The 15242-nt window shown below is 37.4% G+C and overlaps 4 protein-coding genes across 4 annotated transcripts; 2 read left to right on the forward strand and 2 right to left on the reverse strand.

Annotated features, from left to right (window-relative positions):
- Nucleotides 1-451: 451 nt before the first annotated feature.
- Nucleotides 452-2551, forward strand: TrAtP1_005223 (uncharacterized protein; the record flags this gene model as incomplete). The annotated part of the gene is made up of 1 exon (XM_066112627.1): nt 452-2551. The coding sequence occupies one exon, from the start codon at nt 452-454 to the stop codon at nt 2549-2551; it is 2100 nt and encodes a 699-aa protein (XP_065968712.1).
- Nucleotides 2552-3242: 691 nt separating this feature from the next.
- Nucleotides 3243-4124, reverse strand: TrAtP1_005224 (uncharacterized protein; the record flags this gene model as incomplete). Its single annotated transcript, XM_014093466.2, has 1 exon — nt 3243-4124. The coding sequence occupies one exon, from the start codon at nt 4122-4124 to the stop codon at nt 3243-3245; it is 882 nt and encodes a 293-aa protein (XP_013948941.2).
- A 286-nt stretch (nt 4125-4410) lies between these two features.
- Nucleotides 4411-4992, forward strand: TrAtP1_005225 (uncharacterized protein). The gene has a single exon (XM_066112628.1). It carries the CDS (start codon nt 4522-4524, stop codon nt 4759-4761), a length of 240 nt encoding a protein of 79 aa, XP_065968713.1. The 5' UTR covers nt 4411-4521; the 3' UTR covers nt 4762-4992.
- Nucleotides 4993-6021: 1029 nt separating this feature from the next.
- TrAtP1_005226 (uncharacterized protein) lies at nt 6022-8914 on the reverse strand (the record flags this gene model as incomplete). The annotated part of the gene is made up of 7 exons (XM_066112629.1): nt 8770-8914; nt 7847-8671; nt 7517-7700; nt 7308-7425; nt 6857-7182; nt 6457-6810; nt 6022-6392 (listed from the first exon to the last, which is right to left on the reverse strand). The coding sequence occupies exons 1-7, from the start codon at nt 8770-8772 to the stop codon at nt 6022-6024; spliced, it is 2181 nt and encodes a 726-aa protein (XP_065968714.1). The 5' UTR covers nt 8773-8914.
- Between the last annotated feature and the right edge of the window lie 6328 nt (nt 8915-15242).

The following is a 15242-nucleotide window of genomic DNA, read 5'->3' on the forward strand; positions in this document are numbered from 1 at the left end:
CAGGACACAGGACTTTATAATTACAGTATGTTCGACTCTGTGCCAAGAGATTGCCTGCTCCGGCTGTAACACAGGCAGGAATATTTCATTCTGCTAAGTTAGTTTAATAGAATGCCAAGTTTTAATTGCGTTGGGCTGGTGCCTATGTATAATCTTGTGCACCTATGGGGCGCCAAAAAATGCCTTGCACTCAAAGGGCTACTAAGTGAAGGCTTAGCAAGTGGCGAAGTAAGTCTAAGCCTCAAAATTAATATATTTACACCCTTTATAAAATCCCAAGAAAATAATTCGTATCTCTTTATTATACTTCATTCAAAGTCTACTTATTATATTAAGATATTTATTCTTTACAATATTTGATCCAAGGGGGCAGCTGAAATAATTTATGTTGGTAAATAATATTGTTTACCAACTTGTATTATCCTGAATATCAGCTTTTGCCCTTGCGGTAATGCAGCCAGCATCTTATGCAACAAAGCGGAACAGGGAGGACAGCAGCATTCCCAACTCAATAACCCACCTACCGCAGAAACTACTCAAAAACGCACCGAATAAGGCCGCCGAATTGTTAGAGACCACCTCGTCATCTTATGAGAGTGTTACTTCAATTGAGGTGGACCTCTGCAAAAGATGTGGAAGTCTCGATATGGACGAAATTTTATCGACAAGACCGAAAAGTTCACGTGGAAGGCTTGTAAAGGATCTTGGACGTGCAGAAGCACCAATATTTGATCCTTCATGCTCTTTCTGCCGCCTGCTCTCCTCTGTATACACTACGACTTTTGAGCCCCTCCCCGCGGGCAATTTACTTCTCTACGCATTTCCATCCGACGGACGGCTTTGGTCATTTGAGGATCAGGTCGTGCTTCTTGCCATCAAGCAACAATCCACTCTAGCAGCCGACCACCAATTACTATGCTCTATTTCTCCACCGAGCTATAAATCCAATGGAGGCACGCTACGGGCAAGGCTGATTGCATCAGATCATATTGATTATAGCATCATTCACGGATGGATCATGACCTGCAAACAAGATCATCGAATTTGTAAGCGGGTGCGACTGCAACAACCAATGTTCCTGCGATTCATTGATTGTGAAACACGAGAAATCGTATCAGGAGACATCAGCTATCAATATGTCGCTCTGAGTTATGTTTGGGGCACCTCGAATTGTCAACCTACCGCATCCTCTGGAGAAACACTGCTATTGGGAGAAGATTTACGCACCATTGAGGATGCTATCACGGTCACAAAAGCACTTGGCGTACGGTATCTCTGGATTGATAGATACTGCATAAATCAAGTCGACGCGAAAGAAAAGCACACTCAGGTCAGACAGATGGACAAAGTTTACCAAGGAGCTTATATAACAATCATCGCGGCGGCGGGATCTGATCCTACTTACGGCCTTCCAGGTGTTGGCAGGACACCTCGAGTAGCCCAACCACGTGCAAGGGTGGGCAAACACATCTTAGCGTCTCTTATGGTGCATCCGTCAGTTCTCATCAAACAATCTGTCTGGATGTCTCGAGGCTGGACCTACCAAGAAGCGCTCTGCTCCCAGCGCCGGCTCATATTCACTGATCAATATGTCTACTATGAGTGCGCTGAAGCCAACTGGTCGGAGACATGCGATCTTGAGAGGAGTTGGTCAGGTTGGAACATCTTCACAAAAGGACTTTTTGGCAAATATCCTTGGGAAGTCATTACCTACATTTCAGTTTATGCCCAGCGCCAGCTTACTTACGACTCCGACGCCTTGAATGGAATTCTTGGCATTCTCAGACTACTCGAAGAGGAGCCGAAATATCCTGTATGTCATTTCTGGGGGGTTCCAATTCTTCCTTGTGTCCAGAAGCATGCAAATGGTCAAGCGGTGCATGTAAACCGCACAGTGAGCGATAGATTCATCTCAGGTCTCTGTTGGACGTCCGTAACCCCAGGAAGACGTCGAGCTCAGTTTCCCAGCTGGTCGTGGACTGGATGGACTTGCGAGATCACTAAATATTCACCTGAATATGAGAATAAACAAAATTTCATGTCTAATCTTAACATCACGATCCAGGTCTTCGACTGCAGCAGAAACTCATTCGTGGATTTTGAAACCGTGTTGGACGACTACAAGAAGGATAGCTTTTCATATCCAGTCTCTCCAATTCTTTACATAACAGGTTTAGCTATCGATCTCCGCATTCAACATAACAACGAAAACGACCTCTTTTACACGACAAATGATCATATCCGTTCACTATATGTTCTGCCAATCCTAACATTACCGGGTTCCGAAGACATCACTTTTCAAGTGAACATTACCGAGAGCATCCAGAAATCAGAAGCTACCGAAGAGCTACTGTCACAAACGATCAAAGGTATAATTTTAGGCGACAGTGCCCGGTCTACTCAAATGAACAACAGTGGCTTGTTTATACTTGCTGTGAAAAGAGTTAGGACAAAGAATGGCGTGGATGAGTACGAAAGGCTCGGCACGGGTTATATTGGGGTTTCAAGGCTAACCGAATGCGCAACGCTGCAATCAATTTTCTTGGCTTAAAGACAATGCTGTTGTACTTGCGTACGACAGCACTGTTAAGAGGGTAGAAACAGTAGTTGGGATAATGCGATTCAAAAGCCAGATTGATAGAATGTTCCACATGGCCAAAAGGAATCCTCGAGCACAATATCGATACTATCACGTTATGAAACACAAATAACGCCAATGGCCGGCGACGTGGCAGGGAATCTTCACTTCACGTGCTAGGGAGATAAGCGCATTTACAGTAGGGTGCAAACTTATTGCACCCTCCTGTACGTGGCAGCTAGTAAAGGGATAGGCTTTATTCGTATGGGATATCAAAGGTCGGACATTTGAAATATATACTTAATAATAACCTCTTCTTCATACGGGTTGAGGTACTGTCGGCCTTGGGCCTTGTCTTTCATCGAGGGTCGTCCGCGAGCATGATGATGGAGTGTAGACTGGGAGACATTGCCATGATAATTTGCAAGAGCACGGTATGATTTAGGCACGCCAGGCGGCACGCCTTGCGCTAGGGCTTGACTGGCTCTATCTATATTACCCTGCTGATCGAACAAGATGACCTCGATCAATGCAGCAGCTTTGCTTACCACTATAAACACTTTGAGCAGGCATCAAGATTTTAGAATCAAGTATTTAAAGTAAAACAAGTTCCTAAGCTTAGAGATTTGTTTATTCCTACTTGACCCTTTTTATCTTTGGCATTCTATCTTCTTATCTCAGGGCTCATGTGGCAAGAAACACGGTAGCCAATCCGTGGGAAGTGTACTACAACCTGTCCAGCAATAGGATCATCTCGCGCAACCGCAACCTCGCGTACCGTCAAGGTTACAAGGCGTCCAGTAACAGGGTCTTTCCCGTAATCAGCAGGAGTCACTGTTACTATATCTTCGTCAATGAGCCCGAGCGTATCTTCTGGATCTATGCCAGCACCTGGGAGAGGCACACTGTGCCGTGCAAGGTCATGCGCCTCTGCTATACCAGCCTCTTGTCTCTCCCCATGGCCGATTGCTTTCACTCTCTTCTCCCACTCTGACATCATGTGAAATGCTTTAAGCAGGTCTTGTGCGAAAGGGAGATGCATTCGTGCCGCCCAGAGTTCAACGTAGGCATGAAAGTCTGCCAAACTTGGTTCTGACCCCAACCAGAATGCGCGTCCATCGCTCAGCTGTTCCTCAACGAGGCTTGCATATGCACGCAATTGAACTTTCAGATGAGGTATTTCATCCTCAAGATTCTGGACGTCTATAAACCCTTTAAAAAACTTCTCACGGTCGGCCATCAGGTCCGGTGGGAATGTTGATTTGAGAACTGCAATAATAAGTCCGGAGCTGGCGGTATGGAAGTTTTCATCGCTCCAACCAGATAGGCCCAAGCACAGGCCCTTTGAGTTGCCTGGGAACAAGCTAGGGAATGGGTGTCGCTTCTCCAACTCCTCTGCAATAAGACGGGAGTCACAGTAAATATCGGCACCTATTTGCATAACTGGTGTTTTCCGATATCCTCCGGTCAAAGCAATAAGGCCTGGCTTTGGCATGATAAGTTCTGCGTCCACAGATTGCCACGTCAGGTGTTTCAGTCCGAGCATGAGGCGCACCTTTTCACCGAACGGTGATGCGGCAAAATTATGCAATAGAATTGAAGACATGTCTCTCCCAAAGAGCTGGTGAGGATTAGATTTTTATAGTTCAAGTGGACGACAGTGACTGTACCGATTGATTAGGAGGGGAAGTTCAAACAGTAGATTTCCGATCTCTCTTACATTCATATGTTATAATGCCTCAGGCATGAGTGCAAATCACGTGGTAAGCATAGGGCCATGTGATAATAACGGCGGAGATTAAAAAGTCATCTTTATCAGTGAGTGCGCATATGACAAAAGCAACGGCCACTTATTCTGCCATCATACACTCGGGGGGCGGCTAACTGGATAGCCCAGTGCCCATTGTACAGCCTGAGTGCAACGCACCTACCATAGCAACCCCATGGCCCGAGGACCAGACCTGGACCACCAACTATCAAGACAATGCAACGAAACTCAGAATAGATTTACAGGCAGCACTAGTTTCGATCAATTCAAATGGAAAACTCGTCGCTTCTTGGCGCGTTATTCTGCAGTCTTCAGGGTTCTGTCCCTGAACATCAAGGTACGGGGCACGCCCGACCTAGAAGCCATTCACGACACGCGGAATGAGACGAAGATTGGTACCGAAGTAACCCAATAAAGCCGTCAATGAAATCCGAGGAGAGCTATAAACCACAAGCAAATTGAACAAACAGACCGTCATAACCATTGGACACAGCGCTGTATTGATAACGTCTTTCACTATATTACGTGATCCTCAGTCGATAGTAACAGCAAACAAAAATAAAGACGAAAGGAGAAAATGGCAATCTTTGCATAGTATGTCTTACTATATTTCTTCACACAGAAGCTCGTGCACCAGTGTAGCAACAATAAAGCCCAATGCAATAAACACTGTTTCGTCAATGAGATCGTAATTAGTACAGGCAAGTTGACTTTCCGAAGATACACTGATAAGCGGAGCAACCTAGCCTTTGAACCCTAGAACAGTCATAGATATGTTTCTTATGCTCTTCTTCTAGTTTTTTGCTGAACGGGTTCTGGCTCAGGACAATGCGGTCTTGTATTCCTATTGTTAGAAGAGCAGCGCTAAGCTTCTATATTCGAAAACTTACAGCAAGACTCTGCAGCAGCGACCAGAGTTTTGTATAGACTATGCTTATACTACTGCTAACCTATTGCTTGCAAGTTGTAAAATCTGCGGATCAAGAACATATAGTATATTATTTACTTTTGCTTATTAACAACTTAAAACATCTTATTCCACTAGACTATTGTCCAGGAGGTAAATAAATTTCCGTCGAGAATGACTGGGCATCGATCGAAGGCGCCATTCAGAGTTCCCCTGAAAAGCGTCAATATTGTATACGCGATAAATTACAAGGTTGCTTTTCAGAGGGACTTTGGGGTTTGTGAGTACCAATCTTCTGTAGGAGTTATATGTAGATGAAAATTAATTGTCATCAGGGATGTAGATTGAGGCGGGTCCATTTCGTGAAACTCTGATCAGCAGTACAATGCATGACATTGTAACGCCAAACGCTGTAGTCAATTTCTTGAGTACGATTGCCTTGAACGCTCCTTATGTACCTGAAATCTAAATCTAAGAGGCCGCTCCAAGTTTGGTTTACTTTTGCCTTCATCCTGCAACTCTACCACCCGTGGAAAGGAAAGGCGATAATACATGTACTACCGATAGATGACGCTTTATTGTATTTCAGCCATGAAGTTGTCATGTAAAGGCATTAAGGCTTGACTTTATCAACTAACCCTACTACATAATAATTAAAGGAACACTATGAATATTAGTTTACACGTTTATTATAATCCACTACTATATTTACTAATATGTAATATAATATAAAAAGTCCGTTACAACAATTGCCAGCGCAATTCGCCACTAGTACAGCCCCCAATCGACATTCTGAGTATTCACATTACCACTGCACTGCATAGTTCCCTTTGCGCCGACGACGCCGTTTGAACCGAACTGCGAGATGGCCTCGGTGATGATGGTCACAATATCCTGGCTGCCAGTGTGATACGTGACGTCTCCAGTAGTGCCGTCGTTGTCGACGCCAAAATTGCAGGTGCCGAACGAAGCAATGTTTTTCTGTGAGCCGATGCCAGTGGTCCACTCGCCGTTGGTGCCCGCGATGTTGGACATGAAGACCTGGCAGTCGGATATCAGGGGGGAGGCAGAGCTGGTCTGGTCGACGTAGGTGTAGCCGCTGCACTTGGTCACGCCTTGCAGCGCGTTGCATGGGTAACCTGGTGCGCTGGAGTTGGACTGCGATGGATTCGACCACGAGGCCCAGGCGGTCTGGGGGGGAACACACGGGGAGGCGGATGTAGCCGGGAGTGGTGATGTTTTGGCTGGACAGGTCATCTAGAGTGTTCGGGTCTAGCGGGTTGGCGATGGGCGCGCCGCTGATCTTGTTGTTGTTTAGCCATGTGTTGACGGATCCCTCGACGATGTCGTCGATGGTAAGGCCTCCCCACTTGTCCGGGCTGAGGGCGTCCATCCCTGGCGGAGCGGTGAAAAAGGTCGGGTCGCAGACAGGGGGTGGTGGCGAAACGGTGTCGACGTGGAGAGGAAGAGCAACGTCCTCGCTGGTACAGCCCCTCCAGTCACCGCTGGCAGAGGCCAGATAGTACAGATTACCGTTGTAGCACGAGTAAGTGGCCTCTTGGGTTTCCACCGTCATGTACTGGGTCAGGGGGGTTGACTGTACCGCAGGCATAGCCCGAGTCGACAATGAAGGCAGCGTTGTTGGAGGCGGTCCACACGGCCGGGATGGCGAAGCCGAAGAAGGCTTTGTTTATATAGCCCTCTAAATTGTTAAATGATGTAGCATTTGAGTTGAAATCAACGACTGGGGAGCCGCCGCTACCCTCGATAAGATTACCACTGCCCATCAAGGTCGTGAGGAGGTTGGTGGAGGTGTCTGATCCATTGAATAAGCATCTAAGCTGGTATGAGGCAAGGGCGGTCCAGCCATGGAGGACCGAGCCGAGAGTGGCAGTGAAATTTGCTTCAGACCTCGGGTCCCAGCCATAGCTGCAGAGGTAAATTTGGTTAGCGAATTCTTGTAATAGACTATCAGCCCAAAACGAATGCGTAGGCTATCGTAAGGCACGTTATGAGTTGGGTTTTCCAAGAGAAAGAAAAATAACGACACTTACTCTCCTGTGGTCGGCAGTGCAGCGGCAGCAATTGAGGCTTCGTAAGCGACGCCAGCAAATCCGATGTCTTTAGCTTCGTCGAGACCGGCGCCGGCAAAGGCTGGTAGAGCCACAAAAACTGCGAGAGATCAGCATATGTTAGAGTGGGATGATTTTCTATAAAAGAAAATTGACGGGAGGAAGCAAGCTGGGTTTATATCGGGACTTACTTTCGTCGAAGAATGGTGCGGCAATCGCAGTAATACCAAGACCGAAAAGGGCGATTAAAATCTCTAGCCACTCGTTAGAAGGTTCCGGAGGCACTGGTGCGAATGTAAGCTCGAAATCTTCCATCTGGTTGTCGATGTATGTTGCGGCAATTTCAACGATGGTGTAGTAGAATTGGGAGTACGCCTGATTTGTGAGTTTGCGTCAGCCAATATAGTCAGGTACTCAGTCCATCATGCTGGTAAAGCACTGCTACGACCTCTTTCTCTCCCCTCTCCGCCCTCGCTTTTGCCAATCATATGATATATTGGAGTCGGGGGGCCGAGACTTACCTTGTTGAGAATCACGAAGGAATTAAGGATCAAGTAGGCCGCGGGCCCCGATCCACCGCCGTTGCCTTCGGCGTCGGTGCCTCTAATATCGGTGCAGTCGTACGTTCTGGAACAAGAACCGTCAAGTTGAGCAAGCGCTCCACAATCCATTTCTTCCGGACCATGGAGGATTTGCATGACGGCCAGAGTGAAGCCATTTATGGTAGTCACATTGTTCTTGTAAGTTTCTTTCCAAGTAGCAAGCGTGTTAGTCCAGGCATCGGGAGTGTCTAGCTCCGTCCAGCGCTGGGAGCAATCCATGAGGAGGGCATTTTCCACAGCAGGATTCGTACAGGTCAGTTCCGTCCAGTTGCCGCTGTGGGTATGATTTGCAAAAAGGTCTCCGCCCGCGTTGAGGACGGTGATCATATCAGCCCAGTTCGAGACGCCAAACGGCGGATCATTGAATTCCTGCAAATCGGAAGCCCAGTCAGTCGTGCCACCCATTGCCAGGCCCTTGTAAAGCGCTGCTCGTGAGGCCTTGATGCCGTTGCTCATCCACCCGACCCATTGAGTGTCGTCGTAAACAAGGATGTTGGTGTTGCTAGAAGTGTCAATGTAATTCTGGTTGACCCGGCTAGAGTTGGCGAGGATTTCCTCGACCTCGGCATTGGAGATGTAGCCCGAAGTCTGAGTACAACGACCTGGAGTGGCTTGCGAGTTGCTGGGGTCACCCAAGAATTGGCATTGCGGCCCATAGCAGCCCTCTTCCGCCATGGCGAATGATCGTCCGTAGCTGGTCACGCCAACCACGACCTTGTTGGAAGGGACACCGGCCTTGGTGATCTGTGGGCACAATTATTTTGCATCAGCAACGTGGAATGAAATGGAAAATGCAGGGACTTTCAGTAGCAGTGAGTGTCTCAAGGTACATGTAAACTCACCATGACCAAAGCGGCGATTGTTTCGGTAAGGTTCACATCTGTACGTAAACAGTTACCAGTCGGGCAACCAAGCTGTGACTACTGACTCTGAGAATCCCACTATAAGAAGGAAGAGAAAGCCCGGCGTTAGCATTCGTTGTGAAGCGTCGCAACAAGCTGAAAAGGGAATGTGCCGCACTTATCCAAGCGGAAATACATAAGCTTTAAGCTTATGTTAAAAACGCTATATTAGGGAATTTTAGCGCTAAAAGTACAAGGGGAAAGTTAATTAAAAAACAAGGGTAAGTTTATATTAAAGTAAATATTAGTTTTAATTAGCTAGAAATAACCCTAAGGATTTATATAATTAGGGTTATAGTTATTTTTTAGTAATTTTAATTTATAAATATTTATAAATTAAAAAAGCAGTTACTTAAGGCTAGGTTAAGTATAGCTTAAGTAAAAGGTAAAAGAATAGCTTATTAAATTAATAAAGAAATAGCTTATTAAATAAGTAAAAGAATAACTTATTAAGTAAGTAAAAAAGAAAAGCTATATAAAAAGTAAAAAATTAACTTATTAAATAAGTAAAAAAAATAAATTATATAAAAATAAAAAGAATAATTTATTAAATAAGTAAATAAAAAAGCTATTTATTAATTAAAAAAATAAGTAATAAAAGTTAAGTAATTTAAATATAATTATAAATATAAAACTAGTTTATATATAATAAATATTTAATAAATTATATTAAATAAGAAAATTATAAACTTAAGATTATATAAATTAAGGTTAATAAAAATTAATTAATATATATATATATAAGAATATATATATAAAATAAGTAAAGAAAAAATAAAAAATAATATATAAATAAAATTATTATTAAAAAGTTAAAAAATTTATAAATAATAATAAAAAAATAAAAAATAAAAAGAAAAGTTATTTATAAATTAAAAAAATAAAATAAAACTATTTATTTATTTATTTAAGTATTTATTTATTATTTATAAGTTATATTAATTTATATATATAATTAATAAAATATATATTTATATAAAAAACTATTATTTAATTATTTAAATTAATAAAAAATATAAAATTATATAAGTAATTATAATTACTTTTAATATTATTTATAATTAAAAGAAATTATAAAACTTTTTATTATTAAAACTAATAGTAAAGTTAATATTATTTATTTAATTATTAAAAAAAAAATATATTATATAAAAAGTATAAAAAAATATATTAATAATTATAATAAATATAAGAATATTATAAGAAAATATATAAATAAAAGAATAATTAAAAGAAAAATAATAATATAATAAAAAAAAGTAAAAAATTATATAAATTCTTATAAATAATAAGTATTTATTATTAATAGTTTTTTTTATTTAAAATAATAAATAATTAATTTAAAATTAAGTATATTAGTAAGTTATTAGTAAGTTTAATAAAATAAGTAAATATAAGTAAAATATTATAACTTAGCTTTTATAGTTACTATTTGTTATAACCTAGCTCTTATAGTGTCACAACCCAACAACTTATAGTCATAACAAATAAACCTACAGGGTATACATAACAGAGAAACCTTTAGCTAATATAGCTAATTAGAATTGTGTTTACTTTCTTAAAGTGAACACTAGTAAACAGATTACTAATATAAAGGATATTCACTTTAGAAAAGTGAACACTAGTAAACAACAGGATATATATACACTTCTTACACTCACTTAAAGATAGTTTTAAATAGCCAGTTGTTAATATAAAATTAAAATTATAATATACTCTGCACTTTTACCATCTAGTGACATTATTAACTATTACCTATATTACTTATTAAGTTTCCTAACTGCTTTACTAATATAAACCTAAAATTATTTACTAGGTTTATCCCTTAGGAATCTACCCTATACTAACTATCTAGTGTATAGTTTATCATATGTTAATAACTCTTATTTAAATAGTTACTAGGCCTTATAGGCAATATAAAATTAAGGACGTGAATACTAACTTTTAATATCCTAGAATATAACACTAATTACAAGAGCTAAGCTCTAAGTAATCACTAGTTAAATAATATTATTAAATTTAAAAATGCATTAGCAGAGATAGCCTATAACTAGTAAAACGCTCTAATAAAAGCTCTTAAACAAGAACATAAATAACATAAGCAACAAGAATAAAGCGCTAGAACTTATATAAAGAATATGAAACGCATAATTTAAGATTTATATGCATAACGCCTTATGGACTAGTAAACTATTACTTAGTATGCATAAACTATTAATAATCTACAGTAACAATTTAATAACCCGCTAGTAGTAGTACCTTAAGTGGCCCCTGCTGTGGCACCTGCTATAGCACCTATAGTAGCACTAGCAATCCCTGTAGATAATAAACTAGAACTAGGAAAAATCCTAAAGATTAAATAACTAGAAAAATTTAATGAAGATACCATTAAGCTCTATTAATTCCTTAAGGACCTGCAAATATACTTTAAATACTATTACCTAAAGACATTCCTAGAAGATAATCTAGAAAAAAGGATCTGGTATACAGGAACACACACTAAAAATACAGCAGCTGACTAGTTTAAAACACTCTTTAAGGACAAGAAGAATAACCCAGCTAAATAAAGTAAACTAACAAAGGAAGTCTTTAAGGGATACAAAAACCTTAAAGAATAACTAGAAAAAATCCTTTAAAATCACCAATAAAGCCCAAGAAGCAGAAAAGAAACTTAAAAACCTTAAACAAAAAGAACCATGCTATAAGCACACTTTAACCTTTATCCAACTACTTAGCAAAGTTAATTAAACTAAAGACTTAAAAAAAGAAATATACTACTACAGCCTAAAGTCAGAAGTTAAGGATGAAATCTATAAAATAAACTAATAGAAAGTCACCTTTACTGCACTTACCCAGGAAGCTATTGTAATTAATAACTAATAATAAGAATAAAAGCAAGAGAAAAGGGATAAGAAAAGTGGCTAGACCACTAAATATTAGCCCTAGGCTAACTAAGGAAAGAAATAAGAAGATTATATTACTAAGGATAATAGAACTTAACTAGGAAGGATGGATATTAACACCATTAACCACAAGAAGTTCAACGGAACCTGCAACACTTGCAGCAAGAAAGGCCATAAGAAAGCAGACTGCTAATCTAAGATAACCTGCGGATTTTACAGCAAGAAAGGCCATAACAAAGGCCACTGCTATACTAAAAAAAACAGAAAGAAATCTAAGACTATAAAAGATAAGGTCTAGATAGACACTATCACGGAAATACCATATAGCCACCTTAGCTAAACAGCCTGCTATAATAATTCATGTCTTATATATAAAAGCAGTAAAGACAAATTAGGCTATTATCTAAAAAAGCCATAAGCTAAGAAAACTTATAAAACAGCAAGAATTAATACTCTTAATTTCTATAATTAAGCCCTAAGTAAGAAGGAGGATTTAGACTAAGACAAGGACTATAAGTACTATAAAGCTTATAAGCCATAACACTAATATAATATTAACTACCTTAAACTAAAAGATATTTATAACTATAATATTTACAGTTCCCAAGACCTTAAATATAATTATTTAGGATGCCTTAACTACAAATTTATAGAAGAATATTAATATAGCTGTAAAGGCAAATAGTAAAAAAACATAAAAGCTATATATAAACTCTTTAAAGAAGAAGATAAACTGGCTAAAGAATATCTTAAAAAATAAGAAAAACATAAGGAAGCCCTAAAACTAAAACTAGTTACCTTTAAAAACATATATAAATATAAAACCTGCGAATCTATAAATCTAGACCATAACTGCAAAGGATATTGCATCTGCGGATCCTATAACCCTAAATATAACTGTATATATATTCTAGGGGAATAAGCAAAAGAATAAGAAAAACAAGAGGAAAGATAATAATATCTTAATAAAAACCCACCTTATAGGATAACCCTAGAAGAAGCTTAAGAATAAATTAAACTCACTAAAATAAATATTAAGAAAGCTTATAATTAAGTTTAAATCCAGGACCTCCTTAACGCCCTTAATAAAGACTGCGGAATATATAATTAGAAATAGTATAATAATATATATTACTAAATATATATTTTTAATAAACTAGGAGATTAGCACAAATATTAACTAAAGCATATTATATATAAAGGATATATTATAACCTATTTCATAGACTGCATAGTAATATACTATAACATATATAGGAAAGAAAAAAGCTAGTCTTACCAAATTATTTAGAAACTAACATAAAGAGGATATAATTTTAACACCTATATTAATAAAGGATAAGGAAATAAGACCTTAATTAAGAAATACTATTATATAATTTAAAAATAAAATTAAAAATTAAAATGCTAATAGTATATAAAATACTAGAAAATCATATAGGACTAAACCCATTTGGATAACATCTAAATCAACTTAATTAAACAAAATAATAAGAAATTATTAGTTAAAGGGTATATTAACTAACACCTAGTAATAATATACATAGATAATAGTGCGGATTATAACCTTATTACTCCCTAAGTAATAAACCTACTTAAACTACTATACGCTAAGAAAAAATAACCTATATATATGTCTAGTATTACTACACCTAATACTAAGGCAATAATTAATTATAAGACTAATCATCTCCTAATTAGGATTATTGGTTATACTAAGACTATTAAGTTTAACATTATAAACCTTAACACCTGCAATATATTACTTAAACACCTATAGTTAAAATAAAGCAACCTACTAATTAACTAGAAAATAAAATAAATACTCTAGGAAGAAGATATTACCTAGGAGCTATAACTAAGCCATAGAGAGGGCAAGAAAGGCAAAGACGCGCCTTTAGACTAAAAAACAAAATCTCCTGCGTAATAAAACAAAAGAAACATAAAAGAAGGAATAGAACCTAAAAGAAAGGTTAAATTTAATATAGAAAAATCACTAGTATTACTATAATATAACTATAGAAGAGTTAAAGGAGAATAAGTATATATTAACTAAGTTATTATATAAGTTAAAACAGAATTACAAGCTCTAGATAAAGTATTATTAAAAGCAAAAGAAAAAAAGAAAAATAAAGAACTAAAAGACATTCTCTAAAAAGCACCTTAATAATACTAAAGGAAGTATAAGAAACTATTTAGCCCAACATTAGAAATAGTATAACTACTCCACTTATAATAGGACTACTGCATAGATCTTATGGATAGAAAAATAATAAAGTTCTTTTTAATTTATAACCTTAGTAAAGTAAAACTTAAAACACTTTAGGAATAAATATAGGAACAGCTAGAAAAAGAACACATTAGGCTATCCACATTACCAGCTGGATACCTTATTATATTTATACTAAAGAAAAATAGGAAACTTAAACTAGTTATTAACTATAAACAGCTAAATAAGATTACTATTAAAAACTAAACCCTATTACCGCTTATCACAGAAATATAAGATCACCTAACTAGTGCAAATTAGTTTACTACCTTAGACCTTAAGGAAGTGTATAACCTAATTCACATCTATAAAGGGGATAAATAAAAAATAGTATTTAAAACACGCTATAGATTATTTAAATGCTTAGTTATACTATTTAAGCTTACTAACACACCAGTAACATTCCAATAAATAATCAACTATATACTATAAATATATATTAATAACTTTATTATTATATACCTTAATAATATTCTTATCTTCTTAAAAACCCTTAAAGAACATAAGAAACACATCCACCAGGTACTATAAATATTATAAGACACTAATCTTTTAATGGAACTTAAAAAATATTATTTCTATATTTAAGAAGTTAAATTCCTAGGACACTTAATCTCACTAGGTTAAGTCCAAATAAATCTAGACAAGCTTAAGGCAATCTAAGACTAGGAATTTCTAGAAATAAAAAAAGGAATATAAAGCTTCTTAGGCCTAGTGAACTACTACTAAAGGTTTATTAAGAGCTATAGCAAGATCACTAAGCCCCTTACTAATGCCACTTAACTTAAAAAAGATAAGAAGGGCAAGAAGAAACTAAAAAACAAGAAACTCATATATAAACCTAAGATAAAAGAAGTATTTAAATAACTTAAGAACGCACTTCTTAGTAAACCTATACTTATTATATATAATCCCAATAAACTATTAGAGATTAAAACTAACTTATTAAACTTTACTATTAGAGGAGTACTAATATAAAAAGATAAAAAAGGGAAAAACCACCTAGTAGTATTCTTCTCATAAAAACTACATAAACTAGAGTTAAGATACCCTATCTATAATAAAGAATTTATAGTAATTCTTAAAGCATTTAAAGAATAGCAATATTACTACCTAGGAAGTAAGTATAAGGTTAAGGTATATATAAATCACTATAATATCATATACTTTACTAAGACTTAAAAGCTCTTTACATGCTAAACCCGCTATTTCAAGACACTATCAGATTTCAATTACAAGCT

The sequence above is a fragment of the Trichoderma atroviride genome, chromosome 2 (genome assembly GCF_020647795.1).
Source record: "Trichoderma atroviride chromosome 2, complete sequence".
Classification (NCBI taxonomy): Eukaryota; Fungi; Ascomycota; class Sordariomycetes; order Hypocreales; family Hypocreaceae; genus Trichoderma; species Trichoderma atroviride.

Bases quoted from the DNA above. Each gene is read 5' to 3' on its own strand.
- TrAtP1_005225 (XM_066112628.1), top strand. From the start codon at position 4,522: ATGGCCCGAGGACCAGACCTGGACCACCAACTATCAAGACAATGCAAC.